The sequence below is a fragment of the Heterodontus francisci genome, chromosome 29, assembly GCF_036365525.1.
Source record: "Heterodontus francisci isolate sHetFra1 chromosome 29, sHetFra1.hap1, whole genome shotgun sequence".
Taxonomy (NCBI): Eukaryota; Metazoa; Chordata; class Chondrichthyes; order Heterodontiformes; family Heterodontidae; genus Heterodontus; species Heterodontus francisci.
Genome location: NC_090399.1, coordinates 30,921,417 through 30,939,576, shown reverse-complemented (window position 1 = coordinate 30,939,576; position 18,160 = coordinate 30,921,417). Strand labels below are relative to the sequence as shown.

Sequence of the window (18,160 nt, the reverse complement as noted above, 5' to 3'; positions counted from 1 at the left end):
ATCTTGCCAGCTCACCTCTGATCCCGTGTAACTTCACCTTTTGTACCAGTCTGCCATGCGGGACCTTTTCAAAGGTTTTACTAAAGTCCATATAGATAACATCCACTGCCCTTCCTTCATCAATCATATTCGTCACTTCCTCAAAAAACTCAATCAAATTAGTAAGACATGACCTCCCCTTCACAAAACCATGCTGTCTCTCGCTAATAAATTCGTTTGTTTCCAAATGGGAGTAAATCCTGTCCCGAATAATCCTCTCTAATAATTTCCCTACCACTAACGTCAGGCTCACCGCCCTATAATTTCCTGGATTATCCTGCCACCCTTCTTAAACAAAGGAACAACATTGGCTATTCTCCAGTCCTCTGGGACCTCACCCGTAGCCAATGAGGATGCAAAGATTTCTGTCAAGGCCCCAGCAATTTCTTCCCTTGCCTCCCTCAGTATTCTAGGGTAGATCCCATCAGGCCCTCGGGACTTATCTACCTTAATGCTTTGTAAGACACCCAACACCTCCTCCTTTTTGATAATGATATGACTGAGACTATCTGCACTCCCTTCCCTAGGCTCATCATCCACCAAGTCCTTCTCTTTGGTGAATACTGATACAAAGTACTCATTTAGCACCTCGCCCATTTCCTCTGGCTCCACACATAGATTCCCATCTCTGTCCTTGAGTGGGCCAACCCTTTCCCTGGTTACCCTCTTGCTCTTTATGTATGTATAAAAAGCCTTGGGATTTTCCTTAATCCTGTTTACCAATGACTTTTCATGACCCCTTTTAGCCCTCCTAACTCCTTGCTTAAGTTCCTTCCTAGTGTCTTTATATTCCTCAAGTGCTTCATCTGTTCCTAGCCTTCCAGCCCTTACAAATGCTTCCTTTTTCTTTTTGACTCGGCTCACAATATCCCGTGTTATCCAAGCTTCCCGAAACTTGCCAAACTTGTCTTTCTTCCTCACAGGAACATGCTGGTCCTGGATTCTAATCAACTGACATTTGAAAGACTCCCACATGTCAGATGTTGATTTACCCTCAAACAGCCGCCCCCAATCTAAATTCTTCAGTTCCTGCCTAATATTGTTATAATTAGCCTGCCCCCAATTTAGCACCTTCACCCGAGGTAAGTTGAAGTATTCTCAAAGATTTAACTCCTTCGTATGACATTGAGATAGAATTGAAATTAAGGTGTGAAAAAGTAGCTGAGCAATGAAATTGTCTGGAACTCCCACAATTTAGAAGAGTTTTCCACTCAAATAACCTTCCCCTAAAATAGGACAGTTCAATGTTTCAGGACAATATTTTAAACATTGGTATACACCATCTCACGACCGAATGGTAAGATTTTATACAGATTCCTTACGGCAATAGTGCCGTTAAAATGCGGGTACAATGGGATGCGATCAGGCTGTATTAACAATTTTACCATTAGAATAAAGTTCAACAACAATCAGCAATCATTATCTGAGAGAGAACAGCCCGCTTGATCAGCACCCTATCACCATCAGCATCCACTCCTTCCCTTAGAGGCGCACCATGACTGTGGTGTGTCCTATCTGCAGGATGCACTGCAGCAACTCACTTCTTTGGCCTTCTTCTATCGAGAGACGATGGGTAAGCACGTGGAGGTGGTCAGTGATTTGTGTAGCAGCGCCTGGAGTGGCTATAAAGGCCAATTCTAGAGTGACAGACTTCCACAGGGGCTGCAGATAAAATTGGTTGGCGGGGCTGTTACACAGATGGCTCTCTCCTTGCACTTCTGCCTTTTTTCCTGCCAACTGCTAAGTCACTTCGACTCGCCACTCTTTAGCCCCGCCTTTATGTCTGCCAGCTCTGGCGTTCACTGGCAACTGACTCCCACGACTTGTGGTCAATGTCACAGGACTTCATGTCACGTTTGCAGTCATCTTTAAAGCGGAGACATGGACGGCCGGTGGGTCTGATACCAGTGACGAGCTTGCTGTACAATATGTCCTTGGGGATCCTGCCACCTTCCATGCGGCTCTCATGGCCAAGCCATCTCAAGCGCTGCTGGCTCAGTAGAGTGTATACACTGGGGATGTTGGCCGCCTCGAAGACTTCTGCATTGGAGATACACTCCTGCCACCTGATGCCAAGGATTCTCCGGAGGCAGTGAAGATGGAATGTGTTGGGACTTCACTCTGGCTGGCATATGCTGTCCAGGCCTCGCTACCGCAGAACAAAGTGCTGAGGACACAGGCTAAAAACACTCTGATGTTTGTGTTCAGTGTCAGTGCACCATTTTCCCACACCCTCTTGACCAGTCTGGACATAGCAGCGGGCAAGCGGGCACCATTCCCAAGCACTTGTTGATTTCTGCACCGAGTGACAGGTTACTGGTGATAGTTGAGCCTAGGTAGGTGAACTCTTGAACCACTTCCAGAGCGTGGTCGCCAATATCGATGGATGCAGCATTTCTGACGTCCCATAATGTTCGTTTTCTTGAGGCTGATGGTTAGACCAAATTCGCTGCAGACAACCGCAATCCTGTCAATGAGTCCCTGCAGACACTCTTCTGTGTGGGATGTTAACGTAGCATCGTCGGCAAAGAGGAGATCCCTGATGAGGACTTTCTGTACTTTGATCTTTGCTCTATGACGGGCAAAGTTGAACAACCTGCCAGCTAATCTTGTGTGGAGGACAATCCCTTCTTCTGAAGACTTGAAAGCATGTGAGAGCAGAAGTGAGAAGAAGATCCCAACCAGTGTAGGTGCGAGAACTCAACCCTGTTTCACGCCACTCAGGATAGGAAAGGGGTCTGATGAAGCACCACTATGCTGACTTGTGCCTTTCATATTGTCATGGAATGAGGTGATGATACTTAGTAGCTTTGATGGACGTCTGATCTTTGCTAGTAGTCTGAAGAGACCACGTCTGCTGAGGAGGTCAGAGGCTTTGGTGAGATCTATGAAGGCAACGTAGAGGGGCATCTGTTGTTCGTGGCATTTCCCCTGTAGCTGGTGAAGGGAGAACAGCATGTCAATGGTGGATCTCTCTGCTCGAAAGCCACACTGTTGCTCATGGTAGACATGCTCAGCCACCTTCTGGAGTCTGTTTAAAAAGACTTGAGCGAAGACTTTCCCCACGATGCTGAGCAGGGAGATTCCACGTAGTTGTTCCAGTCACCGCAGTCACCCTTGTTCTTATAGAGGGTGATGAGATTGACATCACGCATGTTCTGTGGTACTGCTCCCTCATCCCAGCACAGGCAAAGCAGTTCATGGAGTGCTGACAGTATAGCAAGCTTGGCACTCTTGATTATTCAGGGGTAATGCTCTCCTTTCCAGGGGCTTTTCCACTGACCACTGAATCAATGGCATCACTGAGTTCCGACTTTGTTGGCTGTTCATCCAGCTCATCCATGACTGGCGGAGATTGGGCTGCATTGAGTGTGGTATCAGTGACAACATTTTCCCTGGAGTACAGTTCCAGGTCGTGCTCCCCAGCGGTCCATTTGCTTGTATTGGTCAGTGCTCGTATCCCCTTATTTAGGCTTGAGGTGGGGCAATCTTCTTAATGGTTGGCCCAAAAGCTCTCTTAATGCCATCATACATTCCACTGATGTTTCCGGTGTCAGAGGCCAGCTGAATACGACTGCATAGGAGTTGCCAGTAGTCATTTGCACCGGACCTGGCTGTTCTTTGTGCAGCACTTCTGGCTACTTTAAGTGCTACGGATGTTAACTCGCTGGGGGTTGCAGTTCTTGTCGTTCAATAGTGCAGCAGTTCTCTTGTAGTTCAACAGTGCAGTGCGCTTAGCGGTTATGACAGGTTCCAGCTCTTCAAAGTGAGATTGAAACCAGTCTGCATTCAGCTAGTCACGTTTGCCAAAGGTGGTCATTGCTGAATCATAGATGATGTCTCTGATGTGGGCCCACTTCGTCTCTGCATCCCCTGCAGGAGTGTTTTGAAGGGCTTTTTCAAGTGAATTTTGAAACTTATGCAGCTGCTGTGGATAAGAATTGGATTATTAGTGCTGCTGATTTAGCACATTCTAGGCTAGCCTTATGCAACCAATTTATACAGCAACGTAATTTTGGGCAGAGGTTAAAGCAGTGTAACTTAGATATCGTGCTTGTAAGTTGATTTCCTTCTTTGCATTCAAGCAAGACTTCTGGGGCCCACGTCGAGCAGATAGGCTTGTGCTGTGCAAGCTTCTGGTAGGAATGGAGGAACATCGAAGCAGGAGTAGGCCATTCAGCCCATCGAGTCTGCTCCGCCGTTCAATTAGATCATGGCTGATCATCTACCTCAGTGTCACTTTCCTGTGTTTTCTCCATATCCCTTGATATCATTAGCATCTAGTTATCTATTGATTTCTGTCTTGAACAGGTTCAAAGATTGCGCTTCTACAGCCCTCTGAAATAGAGAATTCCAAAGATTCACCACCCTCTGAGTTAATAAATTCCTCCTCATCTCAGTCTTAAATGGCTTATCCTTTATTCTGAGACTATGTGCCCTGGTTCTAGACTAACTAGCCAGAGGAAGCATCCTATCCACATCCACCCTGTCAAGCCCTGTAAAGATTTTGCAAGTTTCAATGACATCACCTCTCATTCTTGGAAACTCGAGCCAATGAGGAGAGTCAATCTCACCTCATAAGACAAACCCGCTATCCCAGAAATCAGTCTGGTGAAGTTCCGTTGCACTCCCCCGATGGCAAGTAGATCCTTCCTTAGATGAGGAGAACAAAACTGTACACCATACTCCAGGCGCGGTAGTCTGTGGCGTGATTCAGTCTGGCTAGGATTTACTTTTAAAGATTCGCATGTGGTTCCATGAACTTTCTGGGAAATGTATGTATTAGCCCGGATTTTGAGGTCCGATTAGCAGCGAACGCTGAGACATTCGCCGCTTTTGAGGGTCGGAACCGCTCCGCAATTTCTGGCGTGCTCACATGTGCCGAGAAGTAAGGTTATGGCGCACTCAGTGGGCCTCAGAGGAGTGTATGATAATGGCCCTGCCGAACCAATCTGTAAAGCAGCAGAGACCTGTAATTTGACAATTTGGGCTGATTGCCCAAACGTTACGCTGATTTTCATGTGCAATCCTGATAATAGGTGATTGCTTTGCGAAACACCTCCCCTCAGTCCGAAAGCATGACCCCGAGCTTCCGGTCGCTTGCTGTTTCAACATCCACCCCCCTGCTCTCATGCCAACATTTCTGTCTTTGGCCTGCTCCAGTGTTCCAGTGAACATCGAGGCAAGCTCGAGGAGCAGCACCTTATGTTTCGATTCTGCACTCTACAGCCTTGCGGACTGAAGATTGTTCTCGATAACTTCAGAGCATGACTGGCCTTTTTTGATATTTTTATATTTTAATTTTATTTTTCACTATGTGCCTCTTTTTCATGTAGGCAGAGCTATTCATTATTTCGCTATTAACACTCTCTCTGGACAAATGCTTTGTCTTTCACCACAAGCATTAACACCCTCTTTGCCTTTGTCCCATGACAGCTTTGTTATTTAATCTCTCCTGCCCTTTGCCCTAAAAGACACCTTCCATTTTGTTCTATTTCCCATTACCACCACACCCCACCCACCCACTTCGCTTGCTTAATAACTAATTATTTTCTAACCTTGCCAGTTCTGATGAAAGCTCACAGACATGAAACATTAACTCTGCTTCTCTCTCCACAGATGCTGCCTGACCTGCTGAGTATTTCTAGCATTATCTGTTTTTATTTCAGATTTCTAGTATCTGAAGTATTTTGCTTTTATAAAACATCAATTAACCTGTGCAAGCCTTTTTTTCTGCCAGGTGACGGCTGGCGATGGGACTCCTGGAAGAGAAATCAGTGAATCAAAGAAAACTGTGCGTGTCTACCATTCCAAGAGCAAGAGCTACCTCCATGTTAATGTACCACACCAAGTAGTCGATCCAGATAGCTCGTTGTCTGCAGACCTAACTGCTGTCACTCCTGCTAGAAGTGAGGATGTCAAATACTATTACTATATGGTTAGTACATTACTTTATCGTGATCATAAAATCATAGAATGGTCACAGCACAGAAGGAGGCCATTTGGCCCATTTTGTCCGTGCTGGCTCTCTGCAAGTGCATCTCAGCTGGTCCCATTCCCTTGCCTTTTCCCCGTGGTCATGCAAATAATTTCTCTTCAGATAATTATCCAATTCCCTTCTGAAAGCCACGATTGAATCTGCCTCCACACCACTTTCTCAGTGCATTCCAGATCTTAACTACTCCTGCAAATCATTTCTCTTCAAATAATTATCCAATTCCCTTTTGAAAGGCACTATTGAATCTACGTCCACGCCACTTTCTCAGTGCATTCCAGATCCTAGTTACTACTGCACTAAAATAAATCCTCATGGCACTCTTAATTGCACCGGAACACAATTTACATACAAATATGAACGCATGGTAATAGAGAGAATCCAGGAAGAACTTGCATTTTTATTTGCTTTTCTTGTTTTGCGGACATTCCAAAGTGAATCTCATTCTATTAACTACATTTGAAGAATATTCACTTCTGTTCACGTAGGCAATTGCCCAAGCGGCAATGAAATGAATGACCTGCTCATTTCCGTTTCTGGCTCTGATAGTAGCATTGATATTGGCAAGGATATCAGCACCAGTCCCGTTCTCGTCTTCAAAATCTGCCATGGGATCTTTTGCATCCATCTGAACTAACAAAGCGTCCCTCATCCCAAACTCAGCACCTCCCAGAACACAACACTCAGTCACGACTGCACTGAAGGGTCATTGTAGATTATGTGCTCAAGTCACACAGGTCGCCATCTACATTTGAAAATGCAATATAGTATTCATTCGTGGATGTCGGCGTCACTGGCTAGGCCAACATTTATTGTCCATCCCTATTTGCTGCTGAGATGGTGGTGATGAGCCGCCTTCTTGAAATGCTGTAATCCATGTGGGATAGTTACACCCACAATGCTATCAGGAAGGAGGTTCCAAGATATTGACCCAGTGAAGGAATGGCGATATAGTTCCAAGTCTGGATGATGTGTGGTTTGGAGGGGAACTTACAGGTTATGGTGTTCCCATGCATCTGCAGCCCTTGTCCTTCAAGGTGGTATGGGGTCACGGGTTTGGGAGGTGCTTTCTAAGGAGCCTTGGCGTATTGTTGCCGTGCATCTCATAGATGGGATACACTGCTGCCACATTGTGTCGGTGGTGGAGGGAGTGAATATTTATGCATGGGGTGCCAATCAAGCTGACTGCTTTGTCCGAGATGGTGTCGAGACTTTTGAGTGTTGTTGGTGCTGCACTCATCCAGGCAAGTGGAAAGTATTCCATCACACTCCTGACCTATGCTTTGTAGATGGTGGGCAGGATTTGGGGCGTAACGAAGTGTATTACTCGCCGCAGGATTCCTCCGGCCTGCTGCTGTAGCACGGTATTTATATGGTTGCTCCAGCTCAGTTTCTGGTCAATGGTAACCTCCAAGGTATTGATAGTGTGGGATTCAGCGGTCTTAATGCCGTTGAGATGGTTCAGTCTCTCTTGAAGATAGTCATTGTCTCAATACTTTAAGTTACTCCCTTAATTCAAGCCCACCATGGGTTGTTTGAGTCAGTCCAATGAATGACCCCGACTGACTCATCTATTCCAACGACTGATAACCGAAGTTACATACAGCACACTCCTCAATCACATATCTGAGCTGAGTTAGTCGAAGCCTCGATAATGGCCAATGCAGGATAAATGCTTTGGTTTTCCGCTATCTTCAGTCATAGCATTGTCGGGAGAGCGGAATAACTACCTTAAACAGCTCTATTTTTAAATGTCAAAAAAGCCCTTGCCTAGCATACCACTTATCTAGATTGCCCAGGGTTTTGCTTCCATTGGCATAACTGATGGAAATAGGATGCATTTCCTATGAAATGCTGGGTACAGGCAAGACTCCTCCTGCAGTGTCAAAAATCAGACCTCTCAACTTCTCATATCACAACCTCAAGCTTTACCGTTTGGAATTTCTTTGAGATCCTTGTATGCCGTTGTGGATGTGGGGGTGACATTGCTTAAAAAAAGATTTGAAGCGAAATCGTTCATGTCAACGTTGATCAGACCTGCAAAGGATCGTGTGGCACCTGATGCCTTCCACGAATAGCTCAAAGTGAGCACTAATGCAGATTTGACCGACTGGCCTGATGCCAACCACAGTGGTTGCCAATGAGAAACACCCTTGGAAGAGTATTTCATGTTGCCCATTGACTACAAGGGATACATTACCAACTTCACCACCTGGGCGCTAACTAATGGAGCCCATTTCAGAATCATTCTACATTGAGCAGATCACCCACTCAACTGGATTATGATCCAGGCTCTGAAAAGGAAAATGTATCCCCAGGTATTTGGGATAAAGAAATGGAACACGCCTGGCGCTGGTCACTGCGAAACAACCACATTCGCCAGAGATGCATACTTGCTTGAAATTCTTGGAGAGATATGTCACTGTGCACATGCAATAAACTTGACCTGAAGCAGAAAGGAAACTCTTTCTGGATGATTAATACGCCACCTGATATAATGATTAAAATTATTATGAATAATTACAAACATAGCTAAGAGCATACTGAGGATAAATATGTGTTAACTGATAATTCATGTAGTGTGGTAAAGTGTGATACGATACAGCAGGATATGGTATTGTACTTGGAGCTGAGGTGGTTATCAGCTGATCAGGGCGCATCGGATTCTGAAGTGTCTGCTCCAACTATCACCTTTAAAACCTTTCTTTCAATCCCGTCACGTGAAAATCTGCATGTGTCTACATTACCTCATCTAATGAACTGCCATTACTCCAGTTTTCACAGAAATCGCTCCCCACACTTTATTACAGCTTTACCTTGACTGAGCTGTCAATCAATTATTCAACTGGAGACAATTGCAGAGGCTCAATACCATAGCTATCCCTTAACCATATTCCTTATCAATGCCCTGGGATGAATTAACCATTTTAACTCTCCAGAGAGTGGCATTGTTAATCTGGCAATTATCTCAGCTGCAAGATCTACGGGAATCAATGCAGCCACCTAACAAAACTAAAGGCTGTTCTTGCTTCTGCTGAAGGCTTACCAGATAAACGTAGATCAGCATACATAGCCTGTTGATTTTATCCAAAATAGTCTAATGGACAGCAATTTTGTTCAGTACAAATTAAAGTTGTGCAAAGTCTACAGCACAAACAAACCCTTTGGTCCAAATGGTCTATGCCAACAAAGTTGTGCTTTAAATTCCTTTTTAAAGATGTATTGCTTAATCCTTAATACAGAAATTGTATGTAACTTGCTTTAAAATTCACTGGAGATGAAACTGGCGTGCACTTTTCTGACAAAATGTTACTTAGCAGTCAAAAGCTAAACGTTAAGCAGAAATATTTATGGATAACTGATCTAATATTGTCCGTTTTACTTTGTGAGCAAAAGTTAAAATTCACCCCCACCCATCGCAAGTCTATTTTATTTATTTTTATATTTAGAGATACAGCACTGAAACAGGCCCTTCGGCCCACCGAGTCTGTGCCGACCATTAACCACCCATTTATACTAATCCTACACTAATCCCATATTCCTACCACATCCTTACCTGTCCCTATATTCCCCTACCACCTACCTATACTAGGTGCAATTTATAATGGCCAATTTACCTATCAACCTGCAAGTCTTTTTTTGGCTTGTGGGAGGAGACCGGAACACCCGGAGGAAACCCACACAGACACAGCCATACTCCACACAGGCAGCACCCAGTATTGAACCCAGATCGCTTCAGCTGTGAGGCTGCGGTGCTAACCACTGCGCCACTGTGCCGCCAAGACCAGGACCAGGGCATCAAATTGAAAATCTAATCCGTGTTAAAATACCGCTCCTGTCCTGCACTCCATGCGATAGGTCATGGTTAGATCCCCTTTCCGGTGTCACATCCAAGTAATACCGGTGAATCGACTGGTTAGCGTCTGATCTGCTATTTCCCACATGTACACACATCTGCACGAAAGCATACACATGGACCCTCACACACAAACATGCACCTGAACATGTATGCATACACACAAACGGAGACAAACAAAAGCTCACACGCATACACTTGGACACATATTCACACACACACACGGTTACATGTACACATGCACATGGGCATGCACATACACACACATGTGCTCTCACACACACCCATACACACGTTTGTATATATATATGTCTGCATATATTTTGTGAGACTGCTCCTTATTCAGATTCTGACATTGGAGTTCATGTTCCGGCAGATAATAAGCAAAGGCAAAGTGCTTGAAATGAATCGCATTTTGAAAACGGAATTCACAAAACTTATTCTCCCACTGAGCATCTCTATGGTTCCAGCGTTCCGTCTTGTCATCTATTATTTCATAGCTGTCGGGGGCAATACAGAAATGGTGGCAAATTCAGCGTGGATTGATGTTAAGGATGTTTGTGAAGGAAAGGTATGAATATTCGTATTTGTTATCAGAATATTATACATTTTGGGGTTTTGACCTGTACAGTTTTTGTTTATACAGTATAGAAACAACCTTCTGGGCAGGGAGCATTCTACATCACAGCTTTTGAGAAAAAAAAATGAGGTGAGTCAAAAGTGACTTCTGAGGATAATCGACCTCAAAACCGAAAGGCCGTTAAGTGGTTGCTGGATGTGTCAGGGCCAGACAGGCAGGCCCTAGTGATCAGAGGAGTGAATCTTCCAGAGGCTGCTTCAGAGCTACGGCGGCAGCCATTGCTGCCCGAGGGGCCCCTCCCAGGACCATGGACCTTCCGGAAATGAACACCTCGCCCCACCCCGGGGAAGCTGCCTCATTGCAGCAGGCGGACTCACCATGTGGCGGGAGGTCATTCCGAAACTCATAAAATCCTGGTGGGGCCATAAAATGGCCATCAGCGGGTTAAGCAATTCGATTAATCGGCTACCCGTCTTCGATTGGTGGTTGTCCAAGCCTTTACCTTTTCTACCCCTTTCATAATATCTCCTCGCAGCGGGAGCACGTCAAACGTCCCTCTCCACACCTTTCAGCGCCATTTTACCACCCATCCTGCCACTCAGCCCATCCCCAAAGGCCTGGTAAAATTCCAGCTAGCTGTTCAATTGAACGTTCTGGGCTGAATTTTATCAGCCTTGAGGTGAGTGGGTTGATAATATGCCAGAGGAAGGCATCTGGAGTGGAGCCTGATGTCTTCCCATTGCCATGGCATATTACCAGCGGCGGGAACCTCAGCGGCGCGGCCGCCTACTGGCTGGCTAATTGATTCCTTTAAGTACCCAATTCAGGGCCACTTCGCCCCCGACCCCCAAACGGCTGCATTTTGCCCACGTCGGGAGGGCTCATCGCCATTTGGGGAGATTGCCATGTAAACCCTGGAGGCCTCCCGCCACGTTTCTTGGTGGAGGGAGGGAACCTTCCCTTATGGCCAATCCATGGCCAACGGAAGGGCACTGCCGCGGCAATGGCTTCTCCCACGGCTCAGGTGCTGCCGTTGTGAAATGCAGATCCCACCCCCACGCCGATTGTTGGGGCCTGCCTGACATGCTCAAGCTTGCTCAACAGTACTTACCTGGTTTTCGACAACGCCTTGGCATTGAGATGCCCTTTTCCTTATGCTGCAGCCTCAGCAGCAGTCACCCAAGATCGTCGCACTGCTAGCGTCTGCTGAGCTGTCGGCCTTCTGATTGGACCAGCAGGTCTGGGAAGCGGGCCGCCGTCCTCTATTGGATGGGAGTAGGACTATGGCCTCTTAACTGGCTGCCACCGGTAAAAGTCGCCCCTGGGTCCCGCTGCACTCCGGGCTTCACTCGACTCCCTTTTGCAGTCCCGGCGGCAGAGCTTCTCAATATCTGAGAAAATTCAGTCCCTCTGTCTCAGAAAGTGATGTGGATCAAGTGTGACATCAGCAGTTGGTAGGGCACAGGTGGCAAAACCGAAACGGGCAGATGTTTCCGAGTTACCTTGATGCGAGTAGGATGTGAAATTGATTGTGTTTTGAGAAAAGCAAGGTGATGCTTTGGTATTTTTTGACAAGCCAGCCATTCCATGAGAGGCCCCGTCAGTGTTCCTGCTGCTGGGAAGTTTCTACCCATTTATATCCCAAAACCAACCTATTTTTTAATCATATGCTTTTTCTTAGTTTGGAAGTATGAATATTCTTCATAATAAAACTGCAGTGTTGAAAAGTTGGGTTTTACCAGTCAATGAGCAGTCGCCGCTTATTCCAGAAAATTGCACAATTCACAACGATATTCTCCTCGAATCTTCTTGTTTTCTCCAGATTACAATAAAAGATATGCACAAGGAATATTATCACCCAGGAGGGAAAGCTAATCTGTTTGTTGAAACTGAAGACAGAGGAAATCTTTATTTGGCCGTGGTCGATACGGCAATCTATATTCTGAACAACAGGAATAAGCTTACACCCAACAAGGTAAGTGATTTACAATCCATGCTTTGGCAGGATTCAACGTTTTGTTTCAGAAAGCACTGAAGTTTAGGGATAGCAACCTCAATGTTGATTGTATCAATTTAAAATATTCTATAATGGACTAACGGGACTTGACACTTTCCTCCCAGCTGTTCCCTTTCTTGTTCAGAGCTGGTACATAATACAGGGGTACAGTTGCTCTAAGAGAGCAATGTTGCGATATTGGGTCAAAGTGAATATCTTTAATACATGAACCAAAACGTTGGGGATTTCAAGCTCATAGAATGTGGGTACTGGGAGGCATCACATATGATTCAGCTTCCATGGGTTATCCATACATTTGCCACACCCACCATGGCTGTGGAACTGCTGCAAAATAATGAATGGCCCATATTTCACTGTCAGCAGTGAAGGGATGCTGCCCATTACTAACCTTGAGAAAAGGGACCCAGAGCGTGGATTTCCTCGACTCTGGCGTGGCTTTGAATTTGTTGTTACCTGCAGGGTATCTGTGGCAACAACATGATGCAGGCCTCAGGCACACTGATCAGCCAATCAAACTGAAGAATCTCCCGCACAACAAAAAGGAAATAAAAGCAGGAATCATAACTCCATATTTTAAAGATTGTACTGGAAGCCAAATAAAGATTGGGGCAAACACATGGGATAAAGGGGAAAGCTTAAGTAGGCTTTTAAAAACTGTAAAAACATTGTTTATTATTTCAAAAAATGAAGGAATTTTTAAATGTTATACTCAGGGAATGAGTTTTTCATGGTCAGTGATGCTGTTCAGCAGGAATAAGAACAGTGCAGGATTAAAAACTCATGTTACACCTGATTGATCACGATTGTACCGCAAAGACTGCAATAGTGGACCCTATGGAGGAGCAGGGTATCACTGACAGAGTACCCAGATTTTCAAAGTTAACAGAGGATGTGTGGACATCAGAAGGTGCTGTCAGTTTTACCATTAATGACGGCGAAACTGTTAGCATTCGCAACCACAATTTGACGGTCATTTCCGCCACCGCCAGGCCACAGGAGCTGAAAATGGCGACTTTATTCCGAAAGTTTTCCATTGAGCTCAAATAGCAGAGTTTAGCAACCCGATGGTGAAACCTGAGGAGTGCCCCAGTATGTGATCTTTTAAGCATATTCGTTTGGATTTATCTTGGAAAGCTGGAGTTGTTTCTCAAAATTAAAAGAGTTTTGTGCATCTGTGTCTCACAATAAAAAAACGAACATCCTTCTTTGTTACATTTATTGCAAATATGCACTGTTCCTATTTGATTCTTGTTTGTGAATAGGTCTTTAAAGAGATGAATTCCTATGATCTTGGGTGCACATTTGGAGGTGGTGCTAATAGTGCTGGTGTTTTCATGGATGCTGGACTATCTTTTATTTCGAATGTGGACACCTCAGTAGTTCGGAATGGTACGCCAATCACGTAAAAATAGGCACAGATTTGGGCATCTGTAAAAGTGAAGTAACATATACAAGTAAAGAATTAGTGAGAGTTATAGAAATCTACTGCAATCTTTATACGATCAGTTGTGTAAGATTGTTAAATACATGATTGAGGAAACCCTTCGTTTTTATAGTAGTATTTATATGCTCTCCATTGAAGGGGAAGAAAGTTTAAGTGTATTGTTAAACATAAAGACGGTATTCCATTGGATGAGGCATTGTCACTGCAATGAGATTCCATACTTTTGCTGACTGGAATCAATCACAAGGCATATGCACGTATGCTCCATTAAGTTATTATCCAACAGACTAATGTGTTTTGTACTAAACAATTAAATACACAGTATTCGTCACAAAGTATATATTTATAATACTTACAAGCTTTACTATTCTGCTGGAAATGTCAAAACAAATTTCCTTGCTGATATCTGCAACATAGCATTGATCCCTAAGATTTCACTCGTTTCTTAAATGGCAAATCGCTACCATAGATCAGTTCAACTAAACAAGCCTCACTGTAGGCTTCACGCTGGAAGCTGTTGTGAGAGCAAGCAGTCAGATGCAAGGTCAAAGGTAAGATGAAACTTAAGATGAAATGTAAGATTATATCTTATTTAATGTAAGATTAAAATTGGATTGAGACCTGTGCCTTAAATGAACCATATGGAATCATTGGGGTAATTTCAATTTCAGGGGGTTGGTATAAAATGGGCGATCTTGAATTCACCATCCATTATAAACCATTGTTGCTCACCCTCTCCAATGAAGTCCGTAGAAGGAAAAATTGGGCAAGGTGTAGAAAGACCGGTAACTCCATAATGACCCGATTTACAACGTCGCCCAAAGTTAAAATTATCCGGATTGGTTGTGCCGCGCTTATAAACCTACTGCATGTTTTTAACCCAGACACAGCGTTGAAAGAAAAGACGTGAATGTTAAGCACATACAGTGTTTGAATTGAATGAAGTGGTTTGGCTCTGTGATAGACATGTCTCATCTAGGTATAATGCTAGCAAGCACACGACCAAACACTCACTGAAAAATGCCTATTAATCTGCCCTTTACTGAGTTCTAAATAGCACTAGTACTATAACATATCCGCAGGTTTCAGGAACAGCTAGTAGTATTTTACTCTCACTCTAAGTCAAAATTCCAATAAATAAGCAATGATGAGTAAATGCTTTTGTCACAATAAGGTCAATAGCGCAACGTTATTTTGTCAGTTGTTAGAAATATGAATAATTCAGTTATTTTTATGAAATAATGTTGCCTTCTTACAGGATATTCCTGCAAAACAGATGGCAGGAGGATGAAGAGGTCTTTGGACATTCAGGCGCAGTATGTGGGAAAATGTAAGAAAGAACCTCACAGCCAGTATATTTGATATAAAGGCAAAATTTGTTTAGAAATGCGAACAATTGTTTGAAATTGTGCTGCACGCTTATGGTGCTTGGAATGTCTTTGCTAATTAAAGGTTTCAGTTATCAATTTTAAAGTAAGAAGGGCTGTCATCACACCTATAACAATGAGCAAAGCAATTTATGGCCATGGCATTAACACAGCTTAATTTCAAGGCTGCAAAGCTCCTGATCACTTTCCCCAATTTCTCTATCATGTCAGTTTTCCAATTGTACATTGGGACAGAGTTAATGTTGTTAGTTATTTAATGCTCTAAAGAAGCTACAATTGTGTTAATCGCTTCGAAGTTTAAATGGAAAATCATTGTTGGGCGATTATTTTAACCATTAGCTACAGTGGAAAACGATTAGTATTAAATTGCCTGCCTGTAATGCGTCGAGACAAAATATTGCCTTCAATTTACCTATAGGTGGGGAAATCAGTTGTGTTGTATAGAAGGTGATCAATTCAATATCATCCATTTTACAACATTATTCAAATTTAAAATTACCTCTTTGGTTAGTAACACGTTAACCATTATCATGTCGTCTGCTGTTCAATTAATGTTGCAGTAAAATAGTTCATAACATAAGAACATAATAAATGTTAGCAGGAGTTGGCCATAGGGCGTGTCAAGCCAGCTCTACCATTTCATAAGATCATGGTTAATCCTTAATCTCAACTCCAATTTCCCACCTGATCCCCAGATCCCTTGATCTCCTTAGTGCCCAAAGATCTATCGATTTCAGCCTCAAATATACTCAACAACTGGGCATCCGCAGGCCTCTGGGGTAGAGAAGGCCCAAGATTCTCAAACTAGTCTCCAAAGCAGTCTTGGCGGCACAGAATGGAGAAGTCCACTGCTCGACTTCCATGTAGTCAGGAGTCAGAATTGATGCACAAGGGAATGCCTTTGTCTAAAGATACGGTTGCAGTCTAATTTCCGTCGAATATTCTCTGAAACAGAATATATTGCTGAATGCTACCATTTAATTTCCCTCTATTTGCATTTCAGTAAGTCACTATACTAACAGCAGTCTCAGAAAATGCTGTGTAGATGGAATAACTCTAATTCCAATGAAACGTTCCTGTGAAGACCGGGCAAAGAAAGTCAAAGAGGTGGAATGTAGAAAAGCTTTTCTCACTTGCTGTGAATTTTCTGAGGAACTGAGAAATAACCAGTCAATGAGGGATGCAGTGGGAAGAAGTAAGTGATTGTTGACAGGGTCAAGGTACATGACCCGCCCATACCGAGCTCATACGTAGGTCTGTGACCTTTCATCAGAACGTTAACTCTGCTTCTCTCTGCACAGATGCTGCCAGACCGGCTTTGTATGCCCAGTTATTATCTCGGATTTCTAGCATCCGCAGTATTTTCCTTTTCGTTTTGAGTTATTGTCCTGTTAAATGGTCGTTAGGTTCGCTTGTTTCCTATTGCTTTTGTCATAATGAAGATAATGGGAAAATATCTTAATTTCCAAAAATATGCTTTATTGATAAAACTTTGCAAAAAAAATTACAGAACAGTTCAAAACAGTTCAAATTTCACATTTAATAAAATACAATAGAGATCAGATTCCTTCGAGACAGAACATTAGGTGCCTCACAACTCTTGCCATTCCTTTTTATATACAAAGTACATTTGCATTACATAGCAAACACATTTGTGGTGCATAAAGCCCAAGGGGTTTTACACCATTTCCAGCCCCTCGGTTCACAATAGCGGGAGGACCTTACACAGTGGCCTTTCCCAAATGAGCCTTTGCAGCAGCTGCCCCAAAGATTAGTATATCCCTCATCATGTAGTCCTGGACCTTGAAATGTGCCAGTTTGCAACACTTGGTCGTAGACAACTCTTTACATAGGAAGTCCAGAAAGTTTCAGGCCGACCAAAGAGCGTCCTTCACTGAGTTGATGGTCCTCCAGCAACAGTTGATGTTTATCTCGGTGTGTGGCCCCGGGAACAGCCCATAGAGTGCAGAGTCCTTTGTTAAAGAATTGGTCAGGATGAACTTCGACGAAGCCACTGCCTCTCAATCCAAACCTGCTTTGCAAAGGCACATTGCAGAAGGAGGTGGACACTGGTCTCTACACCATCACAGCCACCTCGAGGACAGCGTACAGAGGCAGAGAGACTCCGGGCATGCAGGAAGGATATGATGGGGAGGTTCCTTCTCATGACCAGCCAAGCTACGTCTTGGTGCTTGTTTGAAAGCTCTGGTGATGAGGCGTTCTATCAAATTACTTTGACAGTCTGCACGGGGAGCCATCCGACAGTATCCACCATTTTTTTGTTCCCACAGGGACTCGAGGACATTCCTTGCAGACGACTAGCTAATGGATTTGTGCAAAACCTTTTCCACAAAGGGCAGGTCATACAGCACGGTCCAACTAAATGGAGCATTCCGCAGCAATGTGGCCAGACCCAACCTTCGTAACTTCAGGGACAGATAGACCCTTAACATGTAGTGACACTAGGTTATTGTGTACTGAGGGTCTGTGCACAGCTTGCTGCAGCCACACATAAACGTTGCCATCAGGATGAGGGCGACATTGTTTACATTTGTCCCCCTTTATCCAGAGGTTTGAACATCGTGTCCGTGTGTACATGATCCATTTTTGATATCCAGGTAAAGTGGAAGATGGCTCGGGTAACCACCACGGCGCAGGACATGGGGTCTGGACCGTGTCGACACCACGTATAGTAACAATGTGAGCGCCTCACACCTGATGACCAGGTTCTTACCCGCAATGGAGAGGAACGTTGCTCCCACATGCCCTGGCGATACTGTTGTCCTTGAAGTCAATGGAAGTAAAGTCAGGATAGATGTATAATGGGCTGCAACTTCAATA

At 44.1% G+C, this 18,160-nt stretch overlaps 1 protein-coding gene across 1 annotated transcript in view; it reads left to right on the top strand.

Moving 5' to 3' along the window:
* LOC137346236 (complement C4-like) overlaps nucleotides 1–18,160 on the top strand; it is an 83,257-nt gene that overhangs the window by 33,069 nt on the left and 32,028 nt on the right. The window contains exons 12-17 of the mRNA XM_068009668.1: nucleotides 5,780–5,977; nucleotides 10,267–10,461; nucleotides 12,293–12,445; nucleotides 13,750–13,876; nucleotides 15,190–15,261; nucleotides 16,323–16,514. Coding sequence (XP_067865769.1) covers nucleotides 5,780–5,977; nucleotides 10,267–10,461; nucleotides 12,293–12,445; nucleotides 13,750–13,876; nucleotides 15,190–15,261; nucleotides 16,323–16,514 — 937 coding nt within the window. The remainder of the gene's footprint in view (nucleotides 1–5,779; nucleotides 5,978–10,266; nucleotides 10,462–12,292; nucleotides 12,446–13,749; nucleotides 13,877–15,189; nucleotides 15,262–16,322; nucleotides 16,515–18,160) is intronic.